The following is an 18294-nucleotide window of genomic DNA, read 5'->3' on the forward strand; positions in this document are numbered from 1 at the left end:
ATGTAGCCTAAACAATCAAAGCATTCATTTTCCAACAAGGAGCTTGTTTCCCAAAAGTGATGTGCGGACATTCACAAATGGTGATCCCATAAGGCATATGTATTCTCATGTTGTGTCCCCATCTTCTTTTTACTCCTGGTAGTGTTAAACTCGTTACATAAACTCGAAAATTCTGGGTATACGTGTCAAAGTTCAAGTAAGTTGTAAAAAACTACAAAACCACATCAGTGCATACCACAGTGATAGCAGGGTTTCTGCTGCTACAGTGAAACCCCAGTCAGTGCACTGTCTGTGGATGTATTAAAAAAAACTTCCAAATACTACTGACAAACACACTATGCAGTATGAAAATGTTAAAACGGTTTTGGATGGCGCAAGTAAACAAGTTGATGGGACCATTCCCGCACATTCCATTGTGGGACACAGTAGGAGACTGAGCCACTGGAGATTTTTACTGAATCAGTATGAAAGGATTTTTTGGCATACTGCAGCTTTTGCTTTTTTTGCACATTGCGTACTACATGCTACTTTTTAGCCAAACCAGTACCTACTTCTAGTATGATGGGCAGTTTCAAATACAGCCAATTACAATGGGATGTTAGTCACCTCCCAAGGTATTGTGAGATAGCAGGCAGGCTGAAGTTGGCATGCAACATGAGGAAAAGGGGGGTATAAATATAAACAATGCAAATACGGGAGAACTGGGTCAGGAAGTACCAAAGTAATCTACCAACCTAACAAATCCCTATAAACAGATCCTGCATCTGAAAGCGGAATCTGTAGTCAACGGGACAAGATTTGGGTAGAGTAAGAACTCTGGTTTCTGTTTGTAGTCCCAGTAGTATTTACCAATCACGTTTGAGCGGGCTTTGGCTGCATGCAGGTAAACGGTCCATGTGGACAGCAAACGAGGCAGAATACATCACATAATCACAGAACCCATTTGCTAACGTCTGATAATGACTTAGTTTCCCATTAGTGTTTTGTTGTTATTTATCTGCAATCATATGCAGATATCTTTTTTTTAGAGATGCAATTTCTCAACTCCAACTCCATTACTCATTACGCAAGTTAATAATTGGACCGTACGGTAATAAACAGTGAGTCCGCACATCAGAATCAGCTCCAAATAGCATTTTTAATGCAACATGTAACATTTCGGGCGCCAGCCCTTCATCAGACATGAGACAAAGTGGGGGACACACCTCCTTAAAAGCACCTGTGACAAGTCACGTGATCAATGCTCATAAAACAAGCAAATAAGTATACAAATATACATATATAAGAAATTTAAAGTGCAAAGCATTTTAAAGTGCATGAATCATATAGGTAAGAGAAGGCCTTCTGGGCCTAAAGCTTGACCTCAACAACTTGTATATACATGTCTGAAACTTCAGGAAAACTGTCATAATGACATTCAACATCAAGGAGAAAAATCTTAGAATAGAGGCGCCTCTACCACTATAAAAAGTTGTGATGAGAAATCAAATATTAACATACAGACTAATACCACAGAAGTGTGTTACACAAGTCTAGAGTAGCATGTTGGACATTCAACTTTCTTGCACTAATTGGACCGTAAACAATGGCCACGGATATCCACTGGCTACACAGGAAAGCTAAAAGCGATAGACATTGGCCCCAGAAATGAGAAACTGAGAAGAATAAGTGGTAGAGTGGTTGTGTCTTGACAACTGAATAATGACGCAGATTAGTCTTCAGTCTTCAGTTCTGTGACTGCCTGAGAAATTGATGGGCCGCTTATTTACCCAATGCTTTGTATCAGTTGTTAGGCATAATTCACTGACACAACCACTGCAGCAATCGAGAAGCTGCAGAGAAGGGATATTGCTCAATTTTACTTGAAGCAGGCCTTTTCACTGACACATCCTGTGCACACACTACTGATTAAAAGCCATATCATTGATGGTGGCCAACAGGACAGAGAGAATCTAAACATTTAATGCTATTCCAGACTTAAGAATAATAAGACACACAAAATTAAAGCTATGCAGTGTCCTATCACAATAAATACAAAAAACTGTATGACATTATCTTTATACTCTTGATCAAAGTATTATAATGATATACAGGAAGACTTAAATCTTGGTATGAAAAAGGAGGACATGAATGAAATCAAAGCATTGTCGGTATTAAGTTGTCCATACACAATAACTAGCATAAACAAGCTGCATCTGAACATTGTTTCTGTATACAGAGGCGTTTTTGTGCCTAAATAAAGATCAGTGCAAGATGCGGCTGCTATGGCCTTGAATGATGCCTCATATAATGGTGTATGAATAGCAACAAAGCAGCATTATTTTCTCTCGTTTTGTTTCAACCCAAGTGAAGAGAGAGAGGCGGCAGCAGCAACAACAGCAGCAGAGTTGTAGGCTGTCACTGGATGGGCACAGCTACCGTAGCATAGGGAGGAAGACAGTGAGAAGGGGAGGGCAGAAAAGGGGGAGCAGAGAGGTTTGGAGCATCCAGCACTGCCTTAAACCACTGAATATCCCATGCATACTATGTGTGAAAATAGGCAAAATGGAAGATGTAAGAGAAAATTAGGGATTTGCACCTTGTTCATTGTCTGCACTGAAAAAGTATGGCAGGTCAAATATAAAGAGGAGGACCAGGAGCGTTTGTAACATACAAGATAAATGAGACACAAGGGAGGCATGAGTAATACTGTTGCATCTCAAACTCCTCCAACTTAGACCCTCTTGTTCTACCTTCGTCCTGCATGCTGACATCATTAAAGCCATTTATTATATTGCATCAGGTGAATTACGATGTGTGCACCTGTGCACCTGTTGCGATAGAGTGTGTGTGTGTGTGTGTGTGTGTGTGTGTGTGTGTGTGTGTGTGTGTGTGTGTGTGTGTGTGTGTGTGTGTGTGTGTGTGTGTGTGTGTGTGTGTGTGTGTGTGTGTGTGTGTGCTGTCTTGCTGCAGCTCTTTGAAATGGCACTTCAGCACGCATGAGTGGAATACTTGAGGGTGATTGAGCTAGTTTTCACCATATTGTTAAAATAAAGTGTGTGTGCATGTGTGTTGACCCCAGCTGTCCCAGAATTGGTACCGTTCTATTTTTAAGATGCTCTATCTGAAAATTTTGGAAAAAAGAAAGCTAAATTACTTTAGCAAGAGAACATAAGCAAAGTTGTATCTAACCGTATCCACAATGTGTCTTTCCATCCACTGATCCAATCCATTTAAATTTGATCTGTTACGGATTTGACTTGGTTCCAAAAATCACAAAATATTTTCTATTAAATTTGTTGTCTACTCGCCTGGCTCTACCATACAAATGAAACATGAGCTTGTTTGGTTCCCAGGCTAGTTGTCTACTGCAGTGACTACCAAAAAAAACCCACAATGTATGTGTATCTGAGGCTTCTGCCTCAATAAGAAAGCTTCTTTCAAAAGCACATCACTGATGAAGATCAGTTTTTATCATGTTTGACCCTGGTGAGAATTAAATCCATAACATCATTACTACTGGTATTAAAAAAATACATGTGCAGTACACACATCTAGACACAAAGTGGCAGTATCATTTTTATGAATTCATAGATGCACCAACACTTGAGCTATAAAAAGTGCAATTTCATAGCACAGTGTAAAGTAACTGCGTAGAGCTGCAGAACTGCTGTATTGTGCTTTACTCATTTAAACTGCTGACTGACTGTGTGTGTGTGTGTGTGTGTGTGTGTGTGTCTGCATTTAAAATGTTCAGAGGGTTGTGTTCAATTCCCTTGTGAAGCTGGGAAACTAAATATGGTTGACTGAACAAATAACCATATGGGGCACACACACACACACACACACACACACACACACACACACACACACACACACACACACACACACACACACACACACACACACACACACACACACACACACACACACACACACACACACACACACACACACACACACACACACACACACACACACACACACACACACACACACACACACACACACACACACACACACACACACACACACACACACACACACACACACACACAAAGCTAATATCATATGTCTAACAGTATCTTAGTCTAAAGAAAGCATCCTTTCCACCTAATTTGACTCTTTGAAACAACAGTGTTAATGTAGCAGGACTGAAAGTTCAAGAGCCACACATTAGGCACTTGTCTGTTTTGATTTGCAGTAATTAGAGCTGGAGTCGGTAACTTTCTATGATTAATATATTTTTTTCCATATACGCTGCGACGGTCACATATCCTGACAGCACAATGAGGCAGGCGATCTGTGAAAAAATTAGTGTAGGTACCTCCAACTTCTGCTCTCTGTCTGTTTCCAGAGCCCTTTCTGTGTGCACCTAATGGCATTTGCTAGATTCCACATCTCAAGTACCTTTTTTGTGTCTGGAGAAAATACCACATACTGTACCTAAAGGTCACAAATGCGAGTTCTGTGTGGTTGTTTCAAAGCATATTAATAAGTTGCCTTACTTCAAACAGACATTTGATCAACTATTCTCGTGCAGACGTAACGGAATTAGAGCAGCTTACCTTGCATATAGGATCAACAGGATTGTTTAGTTTAAAAAATGGTTAGTTTGATTTTAAAGTGTTGCAAAAACCAAGCAGCTGACAACATCAAAGTCAAAAAAAACAAGACTGTTTCAAAAAAACAAAAGAAAGGCCACCAAATAAGCTTAATGGTTAGTTTTATTTGCATTGCATATTATTTACAGTTAATCTTTGTACATTATTATTGTTATTATTATTATTATTTCATATTACAACAGTTCCTGTTTCCGTTGGAAGGAGAGAAGTTCGTCCTGAAGCTTTGACGCTGTATCTCTACCCTTCACCTTAATGAAGGGTGCTTCATTCAGCTTTGAATGGGACTCCACGGCGTGCACAGTGCAATGTAGGAGTAGACAGGGAGCACAAGGTGGAGGTAGAGCTACACTTCTTTTTCACAGATCGTCTATCTCACTGTGCTGTCAGGATGTTGTGACAGTTTCAGCGAATATGAGCAAAGCAAAAAGTGACCGACTTCCGCTTTAATGTAGCAGCAGTTTTGATTGAAAGTTATAATTAGTAATGCAGCCACACAGAAGACAAGAAGAAAAGAAAAGTTGTTTTGATTTGCAGTCATTAAAAAAAGGTGTTGCTTTGCAAAAGGTGAACGCAGGTTCATTCCTGCACGCACCTGTTCAATCATCGTCATCCAGCTCAACACTAAGACTGTCCACAAACCCAAAACAGAATGGCACTGTTGTGAATACTTGCTGCGTGTGTGTGTGTGTGTGTATGTGTGTGAACAGGGCTGTCATCATGCCCATTCTTCAAAAAGAAATCATTATGAGAGCTTGAGGAGGGAATAACACAAACGTGTGTAGAAGTCAAGGTGACCTGCTGATGTGAAGGAATTGGGAATTGACTCTTATATCGGTACACACAGATCTCTGTATTTCTTATCTTCAACACTGTTCATTATAAATACCACCACAGAGTTAAACAGAGGGGCTTTGATATTACCCCCAACAGCTCTCTTACCTTTAATTTACTGCTCTCTGCACTCAATTCATATGATTGCCATCTCCTTTCACATTTACACTGCTCCTAACAATCCAGGTTACATTTCTACCCCCACTCACCTCCTTGCAGCCTATAATTTTCTACTTTGCCACCCACCCTGACATCACTCCCTCATTTCCCATCTCTTCTTCAGTTCACTTTCCCTCCCTCCTTTGGTTAGCCTCATTCAGAAGAAGGCTTTTGTGATTGGCCAGTATTTATATCAACTAGGTCCCAGTGCCACCTGGGACAATGGTCTCCAGTCAGATCCAGGTCATACTGAACAGAACCATTCTTTTGGCTCTGCACAGATCAGTCCAGTCCTGTCCACTCCAGTCCATCTGCCCCAAAAGCCGGCTTCACAGACAGACATAGGTACTGCACCGACTCACCCACTGGCATCACACACAGACACACACACACACAGGTATGTGGGCACACACACATACATCAGCAGGTGCTGCATCACTGCTCCTGTTTGCCTCACACTCAAACTCACACTCACACTCACACAAGTAGACACTGAGATCTGGCTGACTGCACTAACCTGCATCAGGTGAATATTCACACAAAGCTTACCTCTGAGGAACCTCTCAGAGTGATCTGCACAGCAGATGGCAACGCTGGCAAAGATGCTGAAAGACAGGTAAAGGTAAGTGCTTGTAGCAGTAATCTGCATGTTTGATAGTAGTGTACAATACAACTGATTATGCCAAAAATGTAAATGACTGGCCATTATGAAGAAACACAGTAAACATGGGAATACAGACAGTGGGATAACTGAAGGTATCACTGAAAAATAGCCTATAGTAGCCTTTAAACTTAATACAAATGGTTATTTAGCATAATGGTTATATTTTAACAGGCTAAAACTGTGACCAAATGTTAAAAACTTGCTTCTGCAAGTAAATAAATGATATGGTAGAGATTAAACAATTGACCCTCCAAATGTAGGCTAACTTGTCCCAGTGCTTGTACTCGCTCACCGTCAGTGTTTCACAGTTACTGGAGTAGTTTACACAGGATTACAGGAGGATAATCCATTTACAGTATTTAGAGACATGAGTCGCCATCTGTCTGTATTTATCACAGCGAGGGAGCCGTCGGCACCGGCGGACCGCAGACAAAACACTACGACGGTAATTTAAGGGCTGTCGAGAAGAGTGTACGGAAATGACACAATTGTTGCTAGTTATTCAGTTAAATTGGCGGTTTGTGGCAACGGTTGCTCAGGCGACCCCAACGTTTGTCACCGACCTTTAAACTGCGCGCGCACTCCAGCCAGGTTGGTGAGATTGCTGCGTTCAAATGATGTCGTAAACTCCTGTTCCTATCGTTTATCATTTAGTGGGGTAAATTGAGTAGACAAAATTAAACACAGCAAACGCTATCTTTGGTTTCTATTCGACGCACAATGACACAATATTAAGATAGATAGATGAAAAGAGCTGTATCACTGCGGCTGTTATTAAATGCGCATGCTACCGCGTCCCTGTATGGGCCATTAATTTCCGGCCGCCCGCGAAAGCAGCGGTTACCCACAGGACAAGACTTCATTGTTGCTCCAGACAAGTTAATTGTAAGTAGACTCAGCTCTGTTACAAAGATACCTGATGCTTACTTTTCCTGTTTTCGACGGTGCTCGAACCCGCTGTGGAAGTACTGACCCTGCGAATTTGAATTTCTTAAAGCTGTTGCAAGTCACAAGTAAAAAACACTTGTTTGTTTCGGCAGTGATTTGCATTAATGACCTGCTGTGTTTTGCCAGTTCACCCTAGTGAATGTGTTGTACTTTTCTCAAACCTCTCTTCCAGGAGATGCTGTGGTGATTCAATATCTAAAGACTGAGTGATGACAAACAAATGAATTACAACCTCTTCATTCCTCTGTACCAGCAAATCTTCAAACATTATCTACCTGTTCAACACTTGCCCAGGTGATTTCATTAGCTGTGAAAAGCGCCTCCACAGTTCATTCTCACTTCAAAGAACCTCCATTCCCAGATGATGCGGACGGACAGCAAAGGCCGAAGTGCCTCGCCTCACCGGATAACCTATAAGTCTGACTTCCACGCCATCAAATGTTCATTCGACACTGCGACCAATCTACAACCAGGGACCAAAGCTGCTGCTGCTCCCCGGCGCTCTGCTCTGCCATCCAGCCTGTCAGACACCATAATGTCCCACACCAGCAGCAGCTCCAGCACAGGCAGCAGAGGGAGAGTCCACAGCACCAGGGGGACCAAGATCAGAGAGAACATCTTCCTGCAAATGGACAACCAGCAGCTAAAACAAGATGTTGGTCCAGTGCAGAGTTTGGGCGCCATATCCCTAATTTCTCCCCATAATCCCGCCTTACAGTTCCAAACTTCACCTTTCACTTCCTCCAGACGTTCAGTCGGCAGTTCATCATCTGTTCTGAACACTGCGGTCAACATTACTGCTCCATCTATTCCAGAATCTTCTCTGCAAGATAAATCATCCAGATCAGAAGAGATAGCATTTATTGACAGAGCTGCTCTGGCTCAGAAGTTCTCTGTAACCCGGAGGTTGTTTGAGACTAAGGTGATGGATGTTGGAGGTGGTGGAGGGCAGGTTTCGAAAGGTAGCGGAAGCAAGGGGGTGGCGGATGGAGAAGGAGAGGAGATGGAAGGAGTGGGCCACGTGGAAAAAGAGGAAGAGACAAGTGGGAAAAGGAAGCACACAGAGGATGGCTTTGATAAAGACAAATCAATAAACCAACCCATAATAAATATTTCCTTGCCTAAGCTTCCTGCAGAGGCCTCGCTGACAAGGCACCCTAAATCTCCTGTGTCGGATGGTCCTGGTGAATCATCCAACAAATCTCCCCCCCATCTTGTCAAACATGGTGAAACCACAGGATCACAAACAGAAGAAGAAAGGACAGCAACTCTTGACCTCTACTTGACCCCAGAGGAGCCACTGAGGGCAGAACTAGTTAACATAAAGAACGGGTCGTCGGAAAGTGATGAAAATGAAGAAGAAGAAAAGGACCAGAAAGAAGACAAAAACTGGATTAAGGATGAAGTGGGGATGTACACGAACACAGCTGCAGGAGAAAGTGAGCCGGAGCTAGTGGATGATGTTTTTGAAGACCCCAGCATGGAAACACCAGAACTATATACGTTGGAGAACAGAGTGGAACTGAGAGCAAGAGAAGCTAGGCCGGCTGTTCCCTCAGAGGAACAGCAGAAAGAGTTATCAGCCAGCATGTCATGTAAAAGAGACAAGTATCAGCAGGCGAATGAAGAATGGGAGGGTGAAAGGGAGGGGCAGAACAGACAGTTCATTGCACGGACTAAGAAGTCAACAGAAAAGGGGGACAACGGGGAGAAAGATAGTGTTGCAGAAGTGGGAGAAACTGCTGGAAGGACAGAGAGAGGCATGATGCAAGAGGATGATAACAAGGAAGTTGAGACATGCAGTGTGGGAAAGAGGAAAGGTGGAGAAGAATGTAAACAAAGTCAAGAAAAGGAAAGAACTGAGAAAGAAGAAGGTTCAACATCTGAGGAGCAGGAGCAGTTCAGTGATGGAAAAACTGGTATAGGAGGAGGCAACGAGGACCAGACAGGATCTGCAGTTGTCTGTGGGATTGAGAACGAGGCTTTTGTGCATGAGCATCCAGAGCAATCAAGACAGGAAAGGGAAAAATCTAATCTTCTTTCGTTGCAATATGAGGAAATTCCCGGTGTGCCTGAAATGACCGATCATGAGGAGGAGGAGGAGGAGGAGGAGGAGGAGGATGCAGCAGAAGTTGCAGAGAGAAAGGTCAGGTTCACCTCAGCGCCAATCAAGGTAAGAGAAACCTAATACAAATACATCATTTCTACTTTTATTATTCACTTAATTGACAAAAAAACTAAATTCATGCCTCTACAGAAGCTCTTCGTGGTAGATTTGTGTGACTGTCGCTACCAACTGGTGTTTAAATCCATATAAAGAAGTGTTAGCCCAAAGCCATGTTTCTAATCTATTAGAGGAGAAGGAAAGGCAAGATTACACATGCTTCGTTCTGTCAGCACTCAGCTAAAAGGTGCCTCGATATATAAAAGCACAGAAAACGTTCCTGTGGGTGTGTAAGGCATTGATCTGTCTCGGCTCATCACAAACTATTGTTGTAGTGGTCAGTAACTCACATATGGAACTTGTATGTGTGTGTACATCAAGATCTAATAAGAATGCTTGTTTTTAAAAAGTTTTCTTTAAGTCTCTGCACTTCCTGGTTCTCTCTCTCTGACTCACTTTAACAGATTTGCCAACATAAACAGCTTCTTGTTGTGTCAGTAGCTGCAGATGGTTCTCTATCCAGTCTGCTCTGCTGTGAACATGTGCAAGCTATCAATGCACAAAACAGTATTTTCAGTAGGCATAATTTCACATTAGTGTTAAAGAGATGATTTGGATAGTCTTACAGTGGGGCTGTATGAGGTATAAATCCATAGTCGGTGTGATGGCTGTCGGCATGTCCCCGGTTTGGAGAAGCAGTCAGGAGGATGGGCACGTAAGCTAAGAGATGTATGCTAAATGTATTTAAGCTACATAATAAAGGACGACCTAATAAACTATATATATATATATATATATATTCTTTTATTTAAGTTTACCTTGTTGTCAGACAGCCCAGTTTATGCAGGGGGAATTGAATCCTCACAGAACACAGGAGTTGTTGGTCTGCTCTGCCTCGATTGGTTCCTTTTTAGGGTTTAAGGGTTAGGAACTAACAAAACTAACTGATCAAGGCGGTAGACCAACAACTTCCTTTTTTCTGTGAGGAAAAATGACAGATTTTGTCAATGGCAAGAGCATAGAGCATCTTCAGTTCCCCTCACGTACATTTAAACAGGGCTTTTAACAGTAAGGTAAAGTGGTGCAAATATTCTAAATATAGCATACACTTAAATAGTTTTTTTAGGTGGCTGAAATATGTTTAGCTGCTACCCCCATCTGCAACATTACATTGTTTTTCTTCCGTTCCGACAGCCATCTGCTGAAGATAACACATTGATTATGGATAAGTACCTCATACAAACGTCACTTGCAAAAATCCTTCAACATAAGCCGAGGCTGTCATAGTCACTTAAACCGTATATTGAATGCTGTTTTTCAGGTTTACAGCACTTATTCTAATGCAGAGTACGACAGACGCAATGAGGACATCGACCCGGTGGCCGCCTCGGCTGAGTTTGAGCTGGAGAAGAGAGTTGACAGGATGGATGTCTTTCAAGTGGAGATAGAAAAGGGTGTGTGTGGCTGCGCTTGCTCATATGTAGTGGCATAGTTGTGAGATATCTTTCTATGCACAGGAAATCAGTTTGGTTAGTTAAAAAATTCAGAGGGACTGTATGTCAATTTATGGGTAAATTCCTGATTTCCTTTCCTACTAGGGGATGAGGGTCTGGGCATCAGTATAATAGGTATGGGCGTAGGAGCTGACCAGGGACTGGAGAAATTGGGGATCTTCGTCAAGACAGTCACTGAAGGAGGAGCTACACAGAAGGATAGAAGGTACATTTACACATCAATCTGTTTCTTACTGGGTGGAGTGTGGCTGTAATAACACAAGGTTTTGTCTTGTTTCTGTGCTTATTAGGATTCAGGTGAATGACCAGATAGTGGAGGTGGATGGGGTGAGTTTGGTCGGTGTCTCCCAGCTGTTTGCAGCCACAGTCCTGAAGAATACGTCAGGCCTCGTCAAGTAAGTGATCATGTTTCAGTGTCTTTCCAACTATTTTTTTATACAGTGCGTAAGCTCGATCCCATTAAAATTTAGAGGCTAGGTATTGCATTGCATTTTTGGCCTGGCATTTAATTTGAGTAAACGAAAGAAAACACTATCCATCTGATCAACGACAGCCAGACTTGTTACATAATTTGAGTTATTTAAAGGTGAAACGGTGGTGGCAAGATAAATATATATATTTTTAAATTTAAAAACCACATCTGGGATGTTTTAGCCTATCAACTACACATGATATACATTTAACATTACTGCCAACCATTTCCTAAACATATGCCAGTGTTCAGATTATCTGCCAACCTTTAGTGACACTTTAAGAGAATGCTTCAACACCAGAGAGGGCAGAACCGAATGCCCAAAATGACAGTAACGTTTCCTCTTGAAGACATCCACATGAGCTTTTTGTTTGTCGCCTGAAAAAGGGGTTTGGGAAATCGGATAACAAAACTTGTGGATGGGAGGATTTTCAGCAACACTTCCAAAATTTTGGATATGGGAGTGTCTGCAAAGGCACGAACATAGAGAATGATAAAGACAGTTAATGCTTTCGGTGACAACATAGTGCAACAGCACAATAGGATTTTTTTCCACATAAGACGTTCTGTCACAGGAGGAAAAGCACAGGTATAAAGTTAATGATGTCTGGATTCCATATAGCAGCTGCAGTCTCAGGGTATTGTGTCATAACTTCTTATGCCATTGTAAATGTACCGTAGTTGGCAGCACATGTGCTTTACCTGGATGGGGTGATCGCACACAGCTTTAACTGATTTCCCCGTTTGGCTGCAGGTTTTTGATTGGCCGAGAGAAGGAGGGCGTGGAGAGTGAGGTGGCACGACTGATCAACGAAAGCCTGGAGATGGATAAAACATCCGAGAAGGTGTGTTGGGTTTTTTTTCTAAAAGAGCAGTGGCGTTTCGATCATGTTAATAATTCCATGTGGTTTGATTGTACTGTTTTCTGTTTTGTTTTTATATATGAAGAGGGGAAGTGCAAGCTGGGATGAGGATAATGATGGTAGCATGTCAGAGAAATCAGTGGTCGAGGAAGAGGAGGAAGATGAAGATGAAGAGGACGTGTCTGTTCTTTCCACACTGGACAACTACCAGCTCTGCCTCAAATACCAGCAGGTCCTTTACATTCAACATGAATTAACATCCATAAATATACAGTAAAGTATACGCCAAACCTACTGTTGGATATCAGGGCTGCACTAAATGAAAACAGGACAATGCATCAGAAAGAATCTTGACACTTAAGAGGTGTGTAAAAGTGTTATCTCCTTTCAATTAATTGTAATATAATCAGATTGGTTTTACACCCTTTCTGGCATTCTAGCTTCAGTCAAAACTACGAAGCAGAGCAGTCCAACTTCACCACGCTAGAGAAAAGGTAGGTCACTCAGCTGAGATCTCTCTCTCTCTCATTCACACACACACACACCCACACACCAATAAGTGTACTCACTTTAATACTCTACCTTCGCATCCACATTTGGAACGGTCTGACCCATTTAACTGTGTATGAGATGGCTCGGTGTGGAGTTACTAGGACACGGGCCGTATTCCAACACTACTCCATGTCAGCCCTGATTTTTTTTTCTGTCTTTGCCTTGAAGTAATCACCGCTGTGACATAATTGGGTTGGCAAAAGCCTTTCAGTAGAAAATCTGGCTTTCTTCTCCCCAACTGTGTTAGATCAGTGAGCGTTTTTTGTTGTCTCAAAAGCCTTTTTGAAGTTATTACCGTTTCTCCAACTCTAAGAATAGTTTTTGGCACATGTGACGTACAGAAGTCCGTTCTCTCCCCCTGTGCGTGTGACGTTTATCGCAGATATACATAAAAACATGCATAACGTATTCTTTATAAGTTAAAGGCATGGGATGAGCAGCAGGAGCACTGGGGAAGCCAGAAGATGGAGCTGGAGCAAAAAGTGGAAGATGGAGAGGAGAAAGCTGACAAACTAGAGAAGTATGATGCTATGGACTTTGGCTTTGTGACCATTTTTCATTATATGTGTATTTTTCCTGGGAAGACATAATGGATGACTATAAGTAAATACAGATATATCTTAAATACTGTGTGGGAGCCTAAAGCCTGCAAAAGGATAAGCACGTTAAAAAAAAAACTATGAAGATAATTATGGTTAAGAATGTGTCAATGCCCCCTCACTCTGTTTTATCAGGTATTGGCAAGAGGCCCAGACACTGTGCAGGGTTGTGAGCCAACGACTGGCTGATGCCCAGAGCCAATCAGAAAGCTTAGAGATCAAATACAGCAAGGCCAAAAGACTGGTCAGAGAATACCAGAGCAGGTATGCGTCTAATCCATCCAATCCAGTCATTTCCCTCACAATGTGGAATAATATTCATAAAGTTCTGTGTGAGAGTGTATTTTATAACCAAGTAGAATTGTGCTTTTTGAAATAACGTTCCTCCAGAGAGGAGGAGAGGGAGAACAGAGAAGCAGATCTGAGAGCAGAAATGGTGGAGAGAGATAAGCTGCACAGAGAGACGGTTGAAAGACTGCAAATCCAGGTGAGAGGAGTCTTCCTAGTCCTGTATGGATTTACTTTACTGAGTCTGCCATTTCTCTGTTGTCACTGTTTCACACTGCTTATCACAGATAGCACAGCTAGAGAGAAAAGAGTCGACGGCTGAAAGAAAGAACCACTCTGTGGACCCTTCCGTCACAGGTAAGCGGCTTAATTACTGTAACTGCAGAGTGGGCTGTTGTCTGTATGTCTCTTTTATCTTTGTGTAGCTGTTGGCAAGTAAAAAACCATTAATATTTATATTTTTCGATTATTTTCATGGATTCAGAACAGAAAGAATTCATAGCTTTTTGTGTCGGGTTTAAATAATGAAATTTAAGGGAGAAAATGAAACCTTTAATGAAATTGAGCTTTTTTTTTACCTACAAAAAGGAATTGTGTTTGTGTCCCAGGTCCAGACTGGTATATTCCCGTTCCTGATACAGGACGTCTAGACTCCAGTGCTCACATAGCCAGAGCTCAGCTGGCCCAGAAATCCAAACGCCACCCGCCCTCTCGAGACAAACTCCGAGAGAGCTTTAGAAAACAGGTAGGAGACAACGCTGTAAAGGTGCATATCATTATTCTAACTTATGCTTCCTCGGAAATCCTTACCCCTCGCCATCATGGAGGATCTTCCAACTCCTTAAATGCACCTTAATGAGAGAGGAGGCTTCCGGAGGAGCTTAGTGAGGAAACACACAGTTGTATCCTACACTGAAGCCTTTTATCAAGGGGCGTGATGTAAACATGCCACACCTCCACATGACAGGTAAAGCTGTGCAGTAACTGACCCTACGAAACCAAGGATTTCTCATTAGTCATCCTTCGTCCACGCGTCTCTCTCTCACATCCTCGCGTCAGTCAGCATAACGAAAAGCAACCTCCCATTTGCTGTTTCTGACTGAAACTCATGTTCTCTTTTGCTTTCAGGAAGATGATGTTCAGAAACCACAGGAGAGCCAGTCGCTGTGTGCTTCCACAGTGATGCAAAGGAGCAGCAGAAGTGACCTGTCCAGTTGCTCGTCTCTCTCAGCACTCAATTCTCAACCTCCCACCAGCTCCGTCTTCACTCCTCCCATCTACATTAACGACACTCCATCATCGTGCAAATCCTCCGCTTCCAGAAAGTCCAAAAGGAAATTTCCCGACTTCAGGTGCAGGCTCTATGTCCGTTTCTTTCTTTTATCTTAGATTTGGTGTCATGATATATTCGTTTCATAGTTCCTCGTTAAAAAGCCATACTTTATTTTTTACCTTTTCAGCCATAGCAAATTTCTGGTTCCTTGCCACTGTGTGCTTGAGTTATAATCGTCCCTGATACTTTTAATGATTAGTCTGTTTCTTTCTCAGTGGCCTCCGCAAGTCTCTCAGCAAAAAGAGAAGTGAGAAATGCAGCAAAAGGTCCATAAACAACAGGTGTGATATGCCACATGTACACACAAACAAAATTAAGCAAAATAGGTCTTCAATCTTTTACAGAGGGAATTTGGGACATTTCTTTATCCTTCCATACAGCGGAAAATACCGCCATAAATTAGGAATAAATGTTGTCGAACTCCAGCTATGAATGATTTATGAACAAGCTCCGCTGCAAAAACATTCAGAAAATAGATGGGAAGGAACAGTTTGGCGTATTAGAAACAATATTTTCAGAAAACGGTTATTAAAGGTATGTATTTCTGAAATGTAACTACTGTTTCCTATCAGGGGGTCGTATGGTGACCTGGTGGATGAGCCCGCTGGCGTTTCTCCGTCAGGTTCACTAACCTCCATGCCTTCTTGCCTGCCTTTCCCCTGGTTTGGAGAGCGAGGGAGAGAAAAAGAAGTGGCCGGTGAGAGAGGCAGGGAGAGACTTCGGTCTGTGTCCAGCAGCAGCTTACCGTACCTGACCACCACACGTAGAAGAGATCAGGTAAGAAGAAAAATTGAGTGACAAGGATATGAGTTAGGCTCACAGCTTTCCCTGCATGCCATTCTCCTCCTCTGAACTTTCTGACTCTAGCTGTCTCATACAAACAGAAATCTCTTTAAATAAATGCATATGTAAGCATGCAGCAGAGGTGAAGCGTTTTTCTCTGGGTTCCAGAGTATTGGCTTTCCAGTGGACAGCTCCAGCATGGTGGGTCATGTCTCCCTCTCCGGACACTCTCACACTTTTACCTTTTCCTCCACTGAGGTGAGTCTGTCCTTTCTATTTTTCTTTCTTCTTTTTCCCATGGAGCACTCTAGGTCCAATCTTTTTTTTTTTCTTCTCCCAAAGTCTCGCCTCTCCTTTTTTTAATTACAGTCTCCTTTCTTGTCTTTTCTCACTCCGTCTGTGTATCGTCTCTGGTGTCCTGTCAGACGTTGGACGATGACCCAGTTCCCACCAACAACAATCACCAATGGCAGAGTCGACCCATCTTGGAGTGGGACAACCAGCAGGTGTGTCTGTGGTTAATCGGCATGAACATGGACGAGTACACGTCTGAGTTCGCCGCCAGAGGTGTGAATGGGACACAGCTTCTCAACATGGATAGTGATAAACTCAAGGTGAGCAGTTAAGATGATGATGAAGGGAACATAATGACTTATCAAATGTGGTAGGCAGAGATGCACTGAGCACATTAAATGAACCACTCTGGGAAACTGTATTCTAATGTGTCATGTTTTTTGAGATCAAATATCTTCCTTAACTAATTCGCTGTTTAAGTAAATGTGCAAAACCTGTTTTCATATTGATATTTTTATTTCTAAGTCAGATAATTAATGACTAAGTAGTCCTAATATATAATAGTAAATGTGATCACACTGTGATAAACTTGCATTAAATAAATAGTCCATCTCCCAGTTTTAGGGAGACCATTTTTCCACATAGGCTGACAAATTAACTTCCTGCTATCCCACTTACAAACTCCCAGGCCATATACCTAACTTATGTTTGAGGGCCGCCTTGTTCCATTTAATGAATGGGAAGGCAGATCTCTGATCTCCATAGCAGATATCTCCAACACTCTGAAATTTGCACCAGAACAATCTAGATTAATGAATAGCACTACAGGTAAAAGGCAAAAATATCTATTTTTTAATTTTTAAAATTTGAACTGTCCCTTCAAGACGATTTTGTGACCAATAGTGGCTTTTTAAATCTAGTGACATTTAATGATAAAACCTGGTTTTGTTGGTGGGTTATTAACCTGAACGTGTACAGAATCCATGTCTCCATGTCTGTTTCTCTGTTGTCAGGCGCTGGGGGTGTGCAGTCAAAGTGACCGGTCTGCCCTCAAGAGGAAGCTGAAGGAGATGAAGAAAATAGAAGAAAAGGGACAGAGGAAAGTAGAGAAGAAGCTGAAAGAGGAGAAGGAAAAAGAGAAGAACCCCATGTTGGATAGGAGGGTTGAAGACAAAGAGAAAGCTAGGATGATGATTGAGGAAAAGTCTGTAAAAGATGCCAGACACAGTAGCAAAACTGTCAGAACTGAGTCACTCTTGTAAAAGCAAAGAGAGGTGATGTCGGAGAAACGCCACCAGCATGAGGATGTGTATGCAGCCTAATGCACACACAAAAATACACTTGAACCAATTTCAATTTCGTCAAGAGAAACTGCTAGATCTGCTGCACACATCATCTATTGTTCACATCTTAATAGGTATCATTTAGGACACAGTACACTGGAGAGATCATTGGACCAGAGCAGAGGTTGACTTAAACCCCAAAGCTCACACTCACAGCAAATATGTATCTCTCAGTATGGGTTGGTGTAAAGTGTGTGACAAACTACTGTTGCACTGTTTTGTTTTTATGTTTTTTTTATCGTGAATTTTAAATTATCCTTAACCATGATTTTAATATTTAATGTGCTGAATTAAGCACTAAGCTGTAAATGCTTTTTTATGTATTAATAAATAACGCTTTAAACTTCTTCCTTTTGCGTTAAACCCATTCATTTGGCCTTGAATAATCTCACACAGAACACATTGATATGACAACATAAAAAATGTATTTCAAGAAACTGTTTTTTTCCCCCTGACACTTTCTCCTTATTTTACAACCAGTGAATGAAAGGTGAACTCTGAAGAGGCTTGGAAGTACATTTAAACTGGACAACTGTGGAAAAGTTGCCGTTCCTCTGTAAAAAATGCTGTCTGATAATCATTTGAGGCAGATGCACAGTAAAAAGTATTTGCTTTTTAAATGGGGGATTATAAATGCCTTTTAGTTTTTTTAAAAGTGTATGCATTGCATCGCTCTTTGGCGTGAAGGGCACATAACAAAATACATCTCAGAAAGAATAAACACAAACAATCCTGCAAACTATTCAAAAAATTTACAAAGAAACACTCCCACCCTCCCTCCCCAGTCAACACTTTGAATGTAGTCAATGTGCAAAAGCTCTGACAGACAGTGGTTGTGCAGGGACATCTCTCTCACTGCAGCTCTCCTCCCAGTGATTCAAAC

At 41.8% G+C, this 18294-nt stretch overlaps 1 protein-coding gene across 1 annotated transcript; it reads left to right on the forward strand.

Annotated features, from left to right (window-relative positions):
* Positions 1-7567: 7567 nt before the first annotated feature.
* LOC310957899 (uncharacterized protein) lies at positions 7568-18165 on the forward strand (the record flags this gene model as incomplete). Its single annotated transcript, XM_083928639.1, has 18 exons — positions 7568-9379; positions 10692-10824; positions 10969-11089; positions 11175-11279; positions 12111-12201; positions 12305-12451; positions 12660-12713; positions 13191-13291; positions 13506-13634; positions 13761-13857; positions 13946-14015; positions 14267-14403; positions 14787-15010; positions 15207-15272; positions 15564-15768; positions 15943-16032; positions 16200-16388; positions 17082-18165. The coding sequence occupies 18 exons, from the start codon at positions 7568-7570 to the stop codon at positions 17328-17330; spliced, it is 4020 nt and encodes a 1339-aa protein (XP_083784765.1). The 3' UTR covers positions 17331-18165.
* Between the last annotated feature and the right edge of the window lie 129 nt (positions 18166-18294).

This window comes from Echiichthys vipera, assembly GCF_963691815.1.
Source record: "Echiichthys vipera genome assembly, chromosome: 15".
NCBI lineage: Eukaryota > Metazoa > Chordata > Actinopteri > Perciformes > Trachinidae > Echiichthys > Echiichthys vipera.